Source organism: Zasmidium cellare (genome assembly GCF_010093935.1).
Source record: "Zasmidium cellare ATCC 36951 unplaced genomic scaffold M409scaffold_26, whole genome shotgun sequence".
Lineage (NCBI taxonomy): Eukaryota > Fungi > Ascomycota > Dothideomycetes > Mycosphaerellales > Mycosphaerellaceae > Zasmidium > Zasmidium cellare.
The window spans coordinates 524,498-535,909 of NW_022986970.1; the positions used below are offsets into that span (position 1 = coordinate 524,498).

Sequence of the window (11,412 nt, forward strand, 5' to 3'; positions counted from 1 at the left end):
GATTCACGATCGATTGGAGCATCTTGCAGTATCTGCATAAGGGCACGATTTCTACCGCTTCTTGAGAGTCTTCAATTTCTTCGTTAAATCCGATACCTGCGGCCGCCCCACCGCGTAGCCACCCCTCTGATACACCAGGAGGGCAAGCTCTCTTGCCACTTGAAGCTAGCTCAAAATATTGACATCGGCCGCTCCTCCTGCCCTAAGACGCACAGGATCACAGCCTCACAGACAATTGACAAGTCTTGAACCGGACAACGACGCCGTCGTCATTACGGAGCTACTTGTTGATGTCTCCGCCTTGCAACGACTGTAAATGAGATATAAGAACGATCGAACCGCTCAAAGTGAAGGCACAACTTCATCGACGACTACTCGAACGCAATCGAGACTAGACGACGAAGAAAATGCCTCCGCCACAGGGAACATGGAATCCGATCGAGGGTCCGGGTAGGCTACAGTTCCTATTCCTATGAAGGCAACATCCTCTTGCTAACCTGTCACCAGGTGACTATACGATGACCAAAGAAGTCCACAACGAAAGCTACCCCGGAATCGATCCAGCCAAACTCAACTTGTCTCGCAAAGCCGTCTTCATCGCGGGAGCATCCAAGGGCGTCGGTCGAGACACTGCAGCTTCTTACGCCAAAGCAGGGGCATCGTACATTGCCATCGGCGCACGGTCAAGTCTCTCAGACACTGAGAACGATGTCAAAACGGCGGCGAAGAAAGCTGGACGGTCGGAACCGCAGATCCTTTTGCTGAAGCTTGATATTACCGATCAGAAGAACGTGGATGCTGCGGTGAAGGAGATTGGAGAGAAGTTCGGGAAGTTGGATGTCGTGATCAACAACGCTGGAGTCTTTGCTGGGCGTGGGTTGGTTGGCGAGAGTGATCCAGAGGATTGGTGGTGGTGTAGTAAGTACCTCCCGACTCCTTTGACATTGTGAACATACTGACACGATCCTTGCAGTGAACGTCAATCTTCGAGGCCCCTACCTAGTCACCCGCGCCTGCCTCCCCCTCCTCCTAGAATCCGACCTCAAAACCCTAATCACAGTCTCCAGCGTGGGCGCCCACGTCGTCGGCCCAACCCTCTCAGCCTACCAAACCTCCAAGCTCGCCGTCCTGCGCTTCACACAATTCGTCGCAGCCGAGAATGCCGAGCAAGGCCTCATCGCCATCTCGGTCCACCCGGGCAACATGCTCACGGAGATTGTGGGTCACGGCGAGGGGTTCGATGAGAAGCTCAAGGCGGTGTTTACGGAGGTGCCGCAGTTGCCGGCGGATTCGATGGTGTTTTTGAGTGCTGAGAGGAGGGAGTGGTTGAGTGGACGGTATGTGAATTGTACGTGGGATTTGCCGGAGTTGGTGGGTGAGGCGAAGAGGGAGGAGATTGTTAGGGAGGATAAGTTGAAGATTAGATTGGTGGTGTAGTGGCTTGACGTGTCGTGGAGTATGGACATGACCCGTGCGCCTTCAGCGCTAAATCCAATTCGCGTTTGCATGTGATTTCTGCGGCCCGTGCCCATGGAGCTCTTGCCGCGAGAAGCTCGCTTGACTTCTTCCACCTTCTTCTCTATCCTACACCCTACATCCCCAACACAGACATCATGGAACAGCAAAACGGAGCCTTGGCCCGGCCCAGAGTCAAGCTCGATATCGGTGGGGACTACGATCAGTGGTGGAAGGACGTCTACTTTGCGCTAAGCGCCAAGCATGGCAAGGGACTGCTGGTTTACTGCGAACCCCGACGTCAAAGCTACCTTAGCCACGATGAGAAGGAGAACATGGAAGAAGGAAATTTCGAAGCATCGGTGATCATCTACAACCACGTCTCCACCAGCCTCCTCTTGCGTGTGCCGCACCGAGACCGATTCCTCCCTCGAAAGCTTCTCGCCCACCTCGCCGTACTCTCGAAGCCTTTCCGGATCCTGGATCTACCCGCCGAGCTCCGCTTTCGTATCTATGAAATGTACTTCGCTGCGGTTGCACCAGGACCTCACAACGTACTCGACGACGGTCTTCCTATGGCAACCACTTCTGTCCTGCCGAGCCTGACCAAGACCTGTCGGCAGATACGCCAGGAATCTCTCAGCCTCTTCATCTCATCAAGGACGCTTGATATCTCGCTACCCGTTAGCGAAGATGAGTCTCAAGCTCTGCACAACATCGACACCGTAAAATTGTGGGCCGAAAACTGCGCAAAGGCATATCTGAGACATCTCCGCGCTGTTAATCTTTCGTACCACATGTCCACGTTTCCGGGCTTCGACTGCAATCTCTCTTTCACGGAGCACAGTGGCCTTCAGATCAGTCTAGAAAGTGATGACGCGTGGATATATGCCAATCAAAAAGCGGAGGCTAAGCAGAAGCAGCTCAAAGAGCACGCCGAGAAGATCGAGGCAGAACGCAGGGTACTGGATTTGAAGGGCGAGTCTATCGTTCTGGCGTTGATCAGGGACCCCGAGGTCTGGGTGTGGAGCGATGATCAAGGCGAATGAGCAAGTATCTCTCGAGACTCGGAGTCGAGAGAGAGGCAATGGGGAGTTACTGAGATGGTGTGATATGGGCGTCGCGATAGAAATGGAAGTAAAAAGTGCACTTGGTTGTACAAAGGGCGGAGGAGAAGGTGAAAGGCAAGAGAGCGAAGATTAGATTAGTGGTGATGAGCCCCATCGTTGTGCTCCAAACTGAGATATGGTAGTAATCAGGCTTTAGTGGCCTTCTCCATCAAAGTTTCACATGTTTTCATGTGATCGCGCTGATCTCTCCTGGCCCGTGCGTCGAGAGCTCCTTCCTCTTGAAAGTCGCTAAAATTCTGCCACCTCCCGCGAACTTCATCGTCACTTCAGACACAACAGCACACATCAACTATACGACACGACACGACGCGACACAATGACTAGCTGCACGGTCAAGCTCGACTTCGGCGGAGACTTCAAATCATGGTCGACGGAGATGAGCTCAATTCTGCAGGCTAAACAGCTCTCCAGGATCAGCTGGTTTAATCCAAAATATGGACTTATGGGAAAACTTGGCTGGCAAGAGAGCCTCCACGCGTCACTCGCCATATTCAGCGAGGTGGAACCGTATCTCCTAGGACGAGTCCCTGTAGAAGACAGGTTCGATGCGCCTCGCCTCCTCGCCCATCTTCAGAAGCTATGCTGGCCATTCCGTCTCCTTTCATTGCCTGCTGAACTTCGCAACCGGATTTACGATCTGTACTTCCAATCAAAGTCGTTTGGCAACAAATGTCGTGGCGTCCTGGTGGTCAGCTGCTATCTGGATGGACGCTACCGGCTGCCACCTCTGACTTACGTGAGCCGACAAATACGAGCTGAGTCCTTGAGCCTGCTCGTGGGTACCACAAGTTTCAAATCACTGCTACCCCCTTGCTACGACTGGGAGGGCGCGCAGCACGCAAACAGACTCGTACGAGCATGGGTAGTGGACGCCGCCGGAGCATACTTCAGATACCTTCGAACTGTCTACTTCCACATCTACTCTTTCTGGGATTGCATTCTCACCTTCTCGGATCGCCACGGTTTGACAATCGATTTCACCGACACAAGAAATGAACAAGTCGCGGAGCATCAGCAGAAGCTCGTGAGCTACATCAAGGGCCTCGAAGAGGACAGGAAGGCGTTGAACCTGAAAGGAGAGTCCATCGTCCTTGCCATGATCAAGGAACCGAACGTTTGGATCTTCGAAGAGGATGAGGACGAGGATGAATGAAACAGAGCCGATGCGATCGCAAGCCTCCGTCATCGAATCCATCCTCGACAGCTCATTATGCAGCTGCACTGGTGGAGATGGTAGACACTGAGAGGATATCCTATGGCCTCTCAAAGTCAGTGGAAGACATCGAGGAAATGGGAAGGTGCTACGAGAAGGCACTCTCATTGAGAAGGACATCGGAAGCTTCGAACAGGTCAGAGAGGGAGCATGCAAGCTCATAAGTTCTTGGAGTCGCCACACCAGTCCTGACATCAAGTACAGAACTCACGGCTCATATGAGTCTCGACAGCGAAGTTCTCGAGACCAGCAGGTCCCAAAATCCTGGAATTGAATGCTACACATTAACCAAGCGTCCCTTTCCCAGTTTCGTCTCATCGTCCCAAAAGCCATTCTCCATCATCACATACACCCCGTCCTCACGACTTCGCCGCGTTGCCCAACCAGCCCATATCGCACATAAACTCAAACACTCTCCCTCCCTTCGTGGTATCAATCCTGCTAATCTCCCTCACGTTCTTCTTTTTGAGCTTGCCGTCCGACTTCATCGCCTCCCTCAGTACTGCGTCTTTGATGCAAATGTACGCTTTGGGATGTAGTCGCAGCTTGTTGCAGAGGTCTTGCTCGGCTGGTAGGAGGAGCTGGAAATCTGGTGCTGATTCTTCGTCCCAGTTTGCGGGGCTGAGATTGGGAATGGGTTGCAGCGGCGGTCGCTTGGGAGTGTCGCCTGGGGGTGCGCCATTTGCTTGATTCTGTTGATTCGTGGGTGAGAGTCGGACGGGGAGGTCTGCTTTGGTGGTATATTCAACCACTGCCTGTGGGACTTCAGGTACTCCGGCGTTCGCCTGGGGTTTACTGGGTCGCACTCCGTTGGACATGCGGTCGAATGCGCCAAGTTGCGACGCGCTCCGGGCAAGTCTTGCGGCTTTCTCGGTCTCGTACTTCTCGCCGTTGGCAAGTGTGGAGATGCGATGTCGTCGCCAATCTTGCAGTTGAGCGATTGCTTGTCGCAGATTGTGCTCCTTCTCCAAGTCTTCAGAGAAGTTTACAAAATCCGCATGGGACATTATCCTCGCGAAGGGCTTCAATTTGTGGTGCAGGTCTCGCTGTTCTTTCGTGCGCTTCTTCTCGATTGCTTGGTTCTTTCTGTATTCAAGCAGTCGATGGTTGAAGATGACCTTCTTGCGATCTGTACGTGCCGTAAGTCGGTCGTTATAGATCTGCATAACCACCATCTTGAGCTCTGTCTCCGGATCGAACGTCTTTGTGACAGGATTCCAGCCTTCCTCGGGCGAGAACTGCATATGCTGCACCGCTTCTTCAGCTTCGTTGAAGTATTCAGTCTCAAACTCCAGTCGACCTGGCATATATCCTGAGACCTCATGGCAACTCGGCTGCGAGGACTTGACCTGAGCAGCTGCAGCTGGAGGTTCATCTTCCTTGGCTTTCTTGCGCTCGTCTATCCTCCTCTTCTTGTTCTGCTGGAATTCATCTCTTGGTATTTGTTCGCTCAGCCTCTTGTCTCCTGGATCTGCGCGCTCAGGTAGCGGGAAGTTCGAGGAGTCGATGTATGTCTGGACGTAGTGGTCCCGCACCTCGTCCTTCTCTCGAAAGCCGCCAATATGGTCGGCGATGTCCTGAAAGCTCCCCAGCCCATACTGCTCCGCACCTTCCAAAAGTAGCAGCTCTTCATCGGCGCCCCATCCTCCGTCGAAGATCGGGATACTGTGTGGCTCGATCACCTGGTACGGGTGTTCCCGCGGGTTGTGATGGAGGTTTGATTCACCGCGCGCAAAGCACGGGACGCAGAGATCGTAGTCGGGGCACTGTTTGCTGGCGCATCGGATGCGCACGGTCGAAGTGATGTCGTTGCTGCAGACGTTGCAGATGTACTTGACGCCGCCGCCTGAGCCCGAGTCGGCGCGAGGGGCGGCGGACTTGGCTTTGGTGATGAGACCCATGCTGTGTTATGGTATGTTGAGCATGGATTGTCGTCGCGCAGGCGTGTTGTGTCGTCCACGTGCGTGAGAGGTGCTTCTGATGTGACTTCACACGGCGCCTGCCTCTCGATCACAAGCCGGCCGAGAGGTGAAGTTGGGGTTGCGGCGGAGACACGATTTTAGTTCCGAGCTAGTTCCAACTCCACGTGGCGATCACTTGGCGCCTTCAGCACGGATCAGTCAACCACATTCACTCTTCAACTTGTCTCGTCACCTGTTGTACGCCTGTCTACATATCAGAGACCGTGTAGTGGAGACCGTACTCGTGAAAACGGCGCTTGTACACGACTCTGAGCATGTGGCAAAGCAGCCACGAATGCATGCTGCTCGCCCCCTAGACATCACAGCAGAGTCCTCGAATACCTGGTACAGCACACACAAGCATCAAGCGGAAGAGAGGTCGGATATGTCACGGGATGTTTCACTCTATCGGATATGGGGGTACTTAATTGTTCTATCAAACGAGAACTTGCCAGATCTCTACTAGAGACAGACACGTTTGAGATCACATTGCAGCCCCCACAAGGAAACCCAGTTGTATGAATTCAGAATCGCGAAGGAGGGTGGGCGAACAGAATGTGATTTCAAGAACATTTTTTTCCGTCGAAAAGGCTCGAGTCTTACTATGGCAATGAAAGACTTGTAGCTTCCCCGAGAGTTCTCGGTTGATCGGTTTCTTTGCCAGAGAACAGTTGCCTTTGACACTCGTAACACAACTGGGGTAGTGCTATACATACGTCACCTGTGGCAAAGGGCAAATGCACCTTTAGATTTGTGTTGTTTGGTCGGGCATCGTCGACGGTTAAGCAGAACCGTTCTCGCGTCTGTAGCGAGGAATTCAGCTGGAGTCCAGTTCGACTCAAATGCATGTCTGCCCATCATGCACCTCTATAGTCAAGAATCGTCTGAAGACTTGCACAATTTTCAACAACTGTCCTCGAGAAATAGAAGTTGAAGTTGAAGGCGCAGCAGCATTGTGGCCATTGACTACGTAAGCCAGGTCGGACCCTTGACCCCGGCTTGCTCCTTCCTCGTGTCGCGTACTTGCTCACACAATCACGACGACACAGCCTCCTCCCCAAACACCTCCTCTCCTTTTCTCGCATCGTGAGAGGAATTGTCCGTCAACACACTCACTTGCACGAAACACCGAGAAAATGTCCTGGAAACTCACCAAGAAGCTGAAAGAGACGCACCTTGGCTTCTCCCGCTCCTCCTCCCAGTCCACCATCACTCCTGAAGCGCCCCAGAAATCGCCTGCGTCCGAACCCCCCTCCTCGAACCCCATCACTCCCAGCACCACGAATGGATCAACCGCGAGCGATCCGCAAGGCATAGTCGCCTCCGAGCAGATGGCAACGGCCACCGCAGCACCCGCCAAGCCTGGTATCCTCATCCTAACGCTACATGAGGGTCGAGGATTCAGCCTGCCGCCAGGCGCCGAGCAAGCATTTGCAAGACCTGGACATGGCGGCAGTATGAGCACTGGATCGTTCTCGGGTAGCTACATGGGCGGAAATAGCGCACGACCAGGTTCGAGTGCGGCACAAGGTGGATTCAGACCGGTCTCTGCCAGCGGCGGCGGTGGGATCAACAATGCGCCCTCGACTCACGGGCGATACAGCAGCAAATACTTGCCGTATGCTTTGGTGGACTTTGACAAGCAACAGGTGTTCGTGAACTCAGTGTCCGGCACACCAGAGAACCCTATCTGGGCTGGAGAGAGCACGCAGTATAAGTTCGACGTTAGCAGATCAACAGAGCTCAACCTGTCTCTGTACATTCGCAATCCGTCAGCTCCGCCAAATGCCGGCAGGCAGCAAGACATCTTCATCGGCACGTGTCGCATCACACCGACATTCTCAGAAGATGCGCAGTCCGGTGCAGCGCAACAACCACCATCAAGCTCAGATGGAAAGAGCGGAAAGAAGGACAAGAGCATGCCCCCGGCGTCATCTTCAAATGGTGGCAATGTGTCGGGCGTGCAATGGCATGAGGTACAGTACGGGACTGGATCGATCCGGATAGGGGTCAAGTTCGTGGAGAACAGGTAAGTCGTACACTACAACGGAGCTTATATTGACGAAGCATCGTCATTGAAAAACGCTCTCCTTTTGTGGCATAGCTTTACTCGCTGTTGCTGACTTGTGCCAGGCAACGATCGCTCAAGGTTGAGGATTTCGAGCTCCTAAAGGTAGTCGGCAAGGGCAGCTTCGGTAAGGTCATGCAGGTCATGAAGAAGGACACCTCCCGAATCTACGCCCTCAAGACCATCCGCAAGCAGCACATCATCTCGAGGTCCGAAGTGGCCCACACGCTAGCCGAGCGCTCGGTGCTGGCGCAGATTAACAATCCCTTCATTGTGCCACTCAAGTTCTCCTTCCAATCACCCGACAAGCTTTACCTGGTTCTGGCGTTCGTCAACGGAGGAGAGCTGTTCCACCATCTGCAGAAGGAGCAGAGATTCGATATCAACCGATCGCGATTCTACGCTGCAGAGCTGCTATGCGCTCTGGAGTGCTTGCACGGCTTCGGCGTCATCTACCGCGATCTCAAGCCAGAGAACATCCTCGTTGACTACGTTGGCCACATCGCACTCTGCGATTTCGGTCTCTGCAAGCTGGACATGAAGGATGAGGACAAGACCAACACTTTCTGCGGAACTCCAGAGTACCTTGCACCCGAGTTGCTGCACGGTCAAGGCTACACCAAGGCAGTTGATTGGTGGACGCTGGGCGTCCTCCTTTACGAGATGCTTACTGGCCTGCCACCTTTCTACGACGAGAACACCAACGAGATGTACCGCAAGATCTTGTCGGAGCCACTGCACTTCCCGGGTCCAGAGATCGTTCCTCCTGCCGCCAGAGATCTGCTTAGCAAGCTTCTGGACAGAGACGCGACTCGACGACTTGGCACCAACGGTGCTGCTGAGATCAAGGTGAGTTACAAACAAACTTTCGACGGCATCAAGCTAACGCTCTCGCAGGCACATCCCTTCTTCCACAGCATCGATTGGCGCAAGCTTCTCGACAGGAAGTACGAGCCATCGTTCAAGCCAAGTGTCATCGACGAGCGCGACACAGCCAACTTCGACAAGGAGTTCACCTCAGAAGCGCCTACCGATTCCTATGTTGACGGACCCATGCTGTCCCAGACGATGCAGCAGCAGTTTGCGGGTTGGAGTTACAATCGCCCGGTGGAAGGACTGGGCGATGCGGGTGGTTCGATTACTCGGGGCAATGCTTTCAGCCAACAATAGATAGACTGAGAAGGGTCGCCTAGAGGGGTGGGGCAAAAGCTTTGATGAGAGATACCAAATCGAAAACCACTTTGAAGACTGCTGATGATGGTGAAAACTGACTAATATATACCTCTCTCGACCAGGTAAGTCTTGCCTTACGAGAGTTACTCTACGACTTCTGTGGATCATGGCCCCAATTCTTCAGACTCTTCGCACTCTTGCTGTTAGGATCCTGTTTGGCCTTGCCTTCTTGAGCCAAATGGCGTTTGTTGTCTACAAAAGCAATCAATCAGTCAAAAACTCCACACCCACCTCAAAGACACCTCAAGAAAGACTCACAAGCAACAACCCTCCTCATATGATCAATGTCATCCTGATCATACTTCTCAGGCTCCTTCTTCGGGTTCTTCTCCAGGATGTCGATGATCTTGCGACCACTACACCCAACCAGACCGCATCAGCAACAGCAACAAGCACAACGGGTCTAGGTTGTGGGTAGGTTAGGTCATGTTACAATACCTCTCATGACCGATCGTCTCGCCCGAGCCGTCGTCTTTGTCCCAGCCTGCGCCGGCGGATTCTTCTTTTCCTAGCCAGGCTTGCAGTTCGGAGGCGGTCATGTTGACTAGGTCGTTGAATTCTCTGGGTGGAGGGGTTAGTTTGATGGGTGGGAGGCAAGGGGGGAGGGTCTGTTTTACGAGATGACGGTTTCGTTGTCTTTGACCATTTTGATGGTTGGTTTACTTGGGTTGTTGGTAGGTGTCAATGGATTGATTGTGGGAAGTTGTTGATTCTGTGCTTCGGTGTAATTAGGCTATGGTTCTTGATGTTCTTCTTAATGTGCATTTTGATATAATGGTATTCATGACGTCACAACATCTGAGCATCATCGACTTCATGTTCCTTTGAGTCTCGAGATGGTTGTCCTATGCGTTTGACTCCTTTGTCGAAGTGACATCTGGCATAGATGAGTTGACGCTATTCTCGCCCGGTCATGTCCATGCCTGAGGCTGTTCGATGTTCTACCAACCACCACTTCTCATCAATCAATCGGTAGACGAGAATGCCAACGCCTTGCTTGGTAACACCTTCAGGCGCACCTTCCACTTCAACCTTCATGAAGACTTCCGCGTGGCGTGCTTTCTCATACACCGTCGTGTTGAGCTCCTTGAGACGAAGAACGTAGTCTGGGAAGACCGCAGTCAGATTCCGCAACATGTCGAACAGCTCTGGCAATTCCAATTTCCTGGGGAAATGAGGGTATTCGGCCTCAGCAGCAAACCCTTTGGCGACGTTATCCCAGGCGGGCGATGAGAGATCGAAGTCTCGTCCATTAATTGCATCTGCGAACCTTTGCGTGAGTCGCTCGATGTGCTGTGTAGTCTTTTGGTTCTCCATCTGAACGAAATCAAACCGTAAAGATACGGTTCGAACTCAAGCCTATTGCGCTGCACCAGGCTGTGGATGCACGAGAGAAAATGCAACGAAGTATCTGCTACGTTGTCATGCAGCGCAGTCATCGGACAATCCAAGGCTGTTTTATGCAGGTTCCCGCTTTCGACAAGCCCACACAATCTCGTGCAGGCCGTATGAGGAAATCCAAAAGCTCGTGGACGCAAATTGCTAACATCGGATCTAGGTGTTTTGGAATCAATGGGCGTCGTCCTTTAATGAAGTCTGTTCGGAGAGGACTCGGCGAGCTCCAGTCTCTCGCCTAGGCGGGGAAGGCAAGGAAGTTGCTAATCGCTGAAACAGGCAAGTGGCTGATGCGGCTGGATGCTGTCCCGATCTATATCTATCTGCGACGGCTCTGATTCGGGAGGGTCTTTTGGTCGAGGGATTCCGTCCGAGTGAGGTGCAGAAGCTCCTGTCAAAGTAAAGTTTCCTAACTCAAAGGCGGAGCTGCAAGAGAGACTAGCGCGGAGCGGCTATTCAACGTCGAGGCAACCTTGCTGGAGCTTCTTCCTGCACAATTCCTGTTTTTGCGGCGTGTTGGCGGCGATGGGAGCTGGTCAGATGATGCAGGCTGCGCAGGCTGAAACAACGAGGTGACGTTGCGATTCTTGAGCCACGGTGCCACCGCAGCTGCTTGATCGAGCCGCGAGGCAGGCTGCTGTGCTGTGCGAGGGCGAGTGGGTGAAAAAAGCAGGGGACTTCAAATCAATGCCATCCCCGGCGGCGGGAGACAGACGCGTGCCGAGACGAGCGACGGATGGGCAGCAGGAACGACTCCGAATGGGCGCTGCCATTGGCTCGCTCATCACAGACCCCTGCTCCGCTCCTTCACAGCGCATTGCTCTAAAAGTACGACTCCTTTAACCTGGACCTTATCACGTCGTCGCTGCTGCTGCGTTCGTTGTTGTTTTCTGCGCTGTGCTGTTGTTCGCGCTGCCGACCACGCCTCTCCTTCCCTTCTTCACGCGCGCCTTTGCG

At 53.3% G+C, this 11,412-nt stretch overlaps 7 protein-coding genes across 7 annotated transcripts; 4 read left to right on the forward strand and 3 right to left on the reverse strand.

Moving 5' to 3' along the window:
• Positions 1-407: 407 nt before the first annotated feature.
• On the forward strand, positions 408-1,437 carry M409DRAFT_25383 (uncharacterized protein; the record flags this gene model as incomplete). Its single annotated transcript, XM_033807660.1, has 3 exons — positions 408-450; positions 508-918; positions 974-1,437. 3 exons carry the CDS (start codon positions 408-410, stop codon positions 1,435-1,437), a joined length of 918 nt encoding a protein of 305 aa, XP_033665395.1.
• Positions 1,438-1,613: 176 nt separating this feature from the next.
• Positions 1,614-2,504, forward strand: M409DRAFT_25384 (uncharacterized protein; the record flags this gene model as incomplete). Its single annotated transcript, XM_033807661.1, has 1 exon — positions 1,614-2,504. One exon carries the CDS (start codon positions 1,614-1,616, stop codon positions 2,502-2,504), a length of 891 nt encoding a protein of 296 aa, XP_033665396.1.
• Positions 2,505-2,901: 397 nt separating this feature from the next.
• M409DRAFT_25385 (uncharacterized protein) lies at positions 2,902-3,738 on the forward strand (the record flags this gene model as incomplete). Its single annotated transcript, XM_033807662.1, has 1 exon — positions 2,902-3,738. The coding sequence occupies one exon, from the start codon at positions 2,902-2,904 to the stop codon at positions 3,736-3,738; it is 837 nt and encodes a 278-aa protein (XP_033665397.1).
• Positions 3,739-4,157: 419 nt separating this feature from the next.
• On the reverse strand, positions 4,158-5,699 carry M409DRAFT_67990 (uncharacterized protein; the record flags this gene model as incomplete). Its single annotated transcript, XM_033817645.1, has 1 exon — positions 4,158-5,699. One exon carries the CDS (start codon positions 5,697-5,699, stop codon positions 4,158-4,160), a length of 1,542 nt encoding a protein of 513 aa, XP_033665398.1.
• Positions 5,700-6,895: 1,196 nt separating this feature from the next.
• M409DRAFT_25387 (uncharacterized protein) lies at positions 6,896-8,997 on the forward strand (the record flags this gene model as incomplete). The annotated part of the gene is made up of 3 exons (XM_033807663.1): positions 6,896-7,788; positions 7,893-8,676; positions 8,725-8,997. The coding sequence occupies 3 exons, from the start codon at positions 6,896-6,898 to the stop codon at positions 8,995-8,997; spliced, it is 1,950 nt and encodes a 649-aa protein (XP_033665399.1).
• A 151-nt stretch (positions 8,998-9,148) lies between these two features.
• Positions 9,149-9,706, reverse strand: M409DRAFT_25388 (uncharacterized protein; the record flags this gene model as incomplete). The annotated part of the gene is made up of 4 exons (XM_033807664.1): positions 9,149-9,252; positions 9,319-9,416; positions 9,499-9,621; positions 9,678-9,706. 4 exons carry the CDS (start codon positions 9,704-9,706, stop codon positions 9,149-9,151), a joined length of 354 nt encoding a protein of 117 aa, XP_033665400.1.
• Positions 9,707-9,957: 251 nt separating this feature from the next.
• On the reverse strand, positions 9,958-10,377 carry M409DRAFT_25389 (uncharacterized protein; the record flags this gene model as incomplete). The annotated part of the gene is made up of 1 exon (XM_033807665.1): positions 9,958-10,377. The coding sequence occupies one exon, from the start codon at positions 10,375-10,377 to the stop codon at positions 9,958-9,960; it is 420 nt and encodes a 139-aa protein (XP_033665401.1).
• Positions 10,378-11,412: the final 1,035 nt, after the last annotated feature.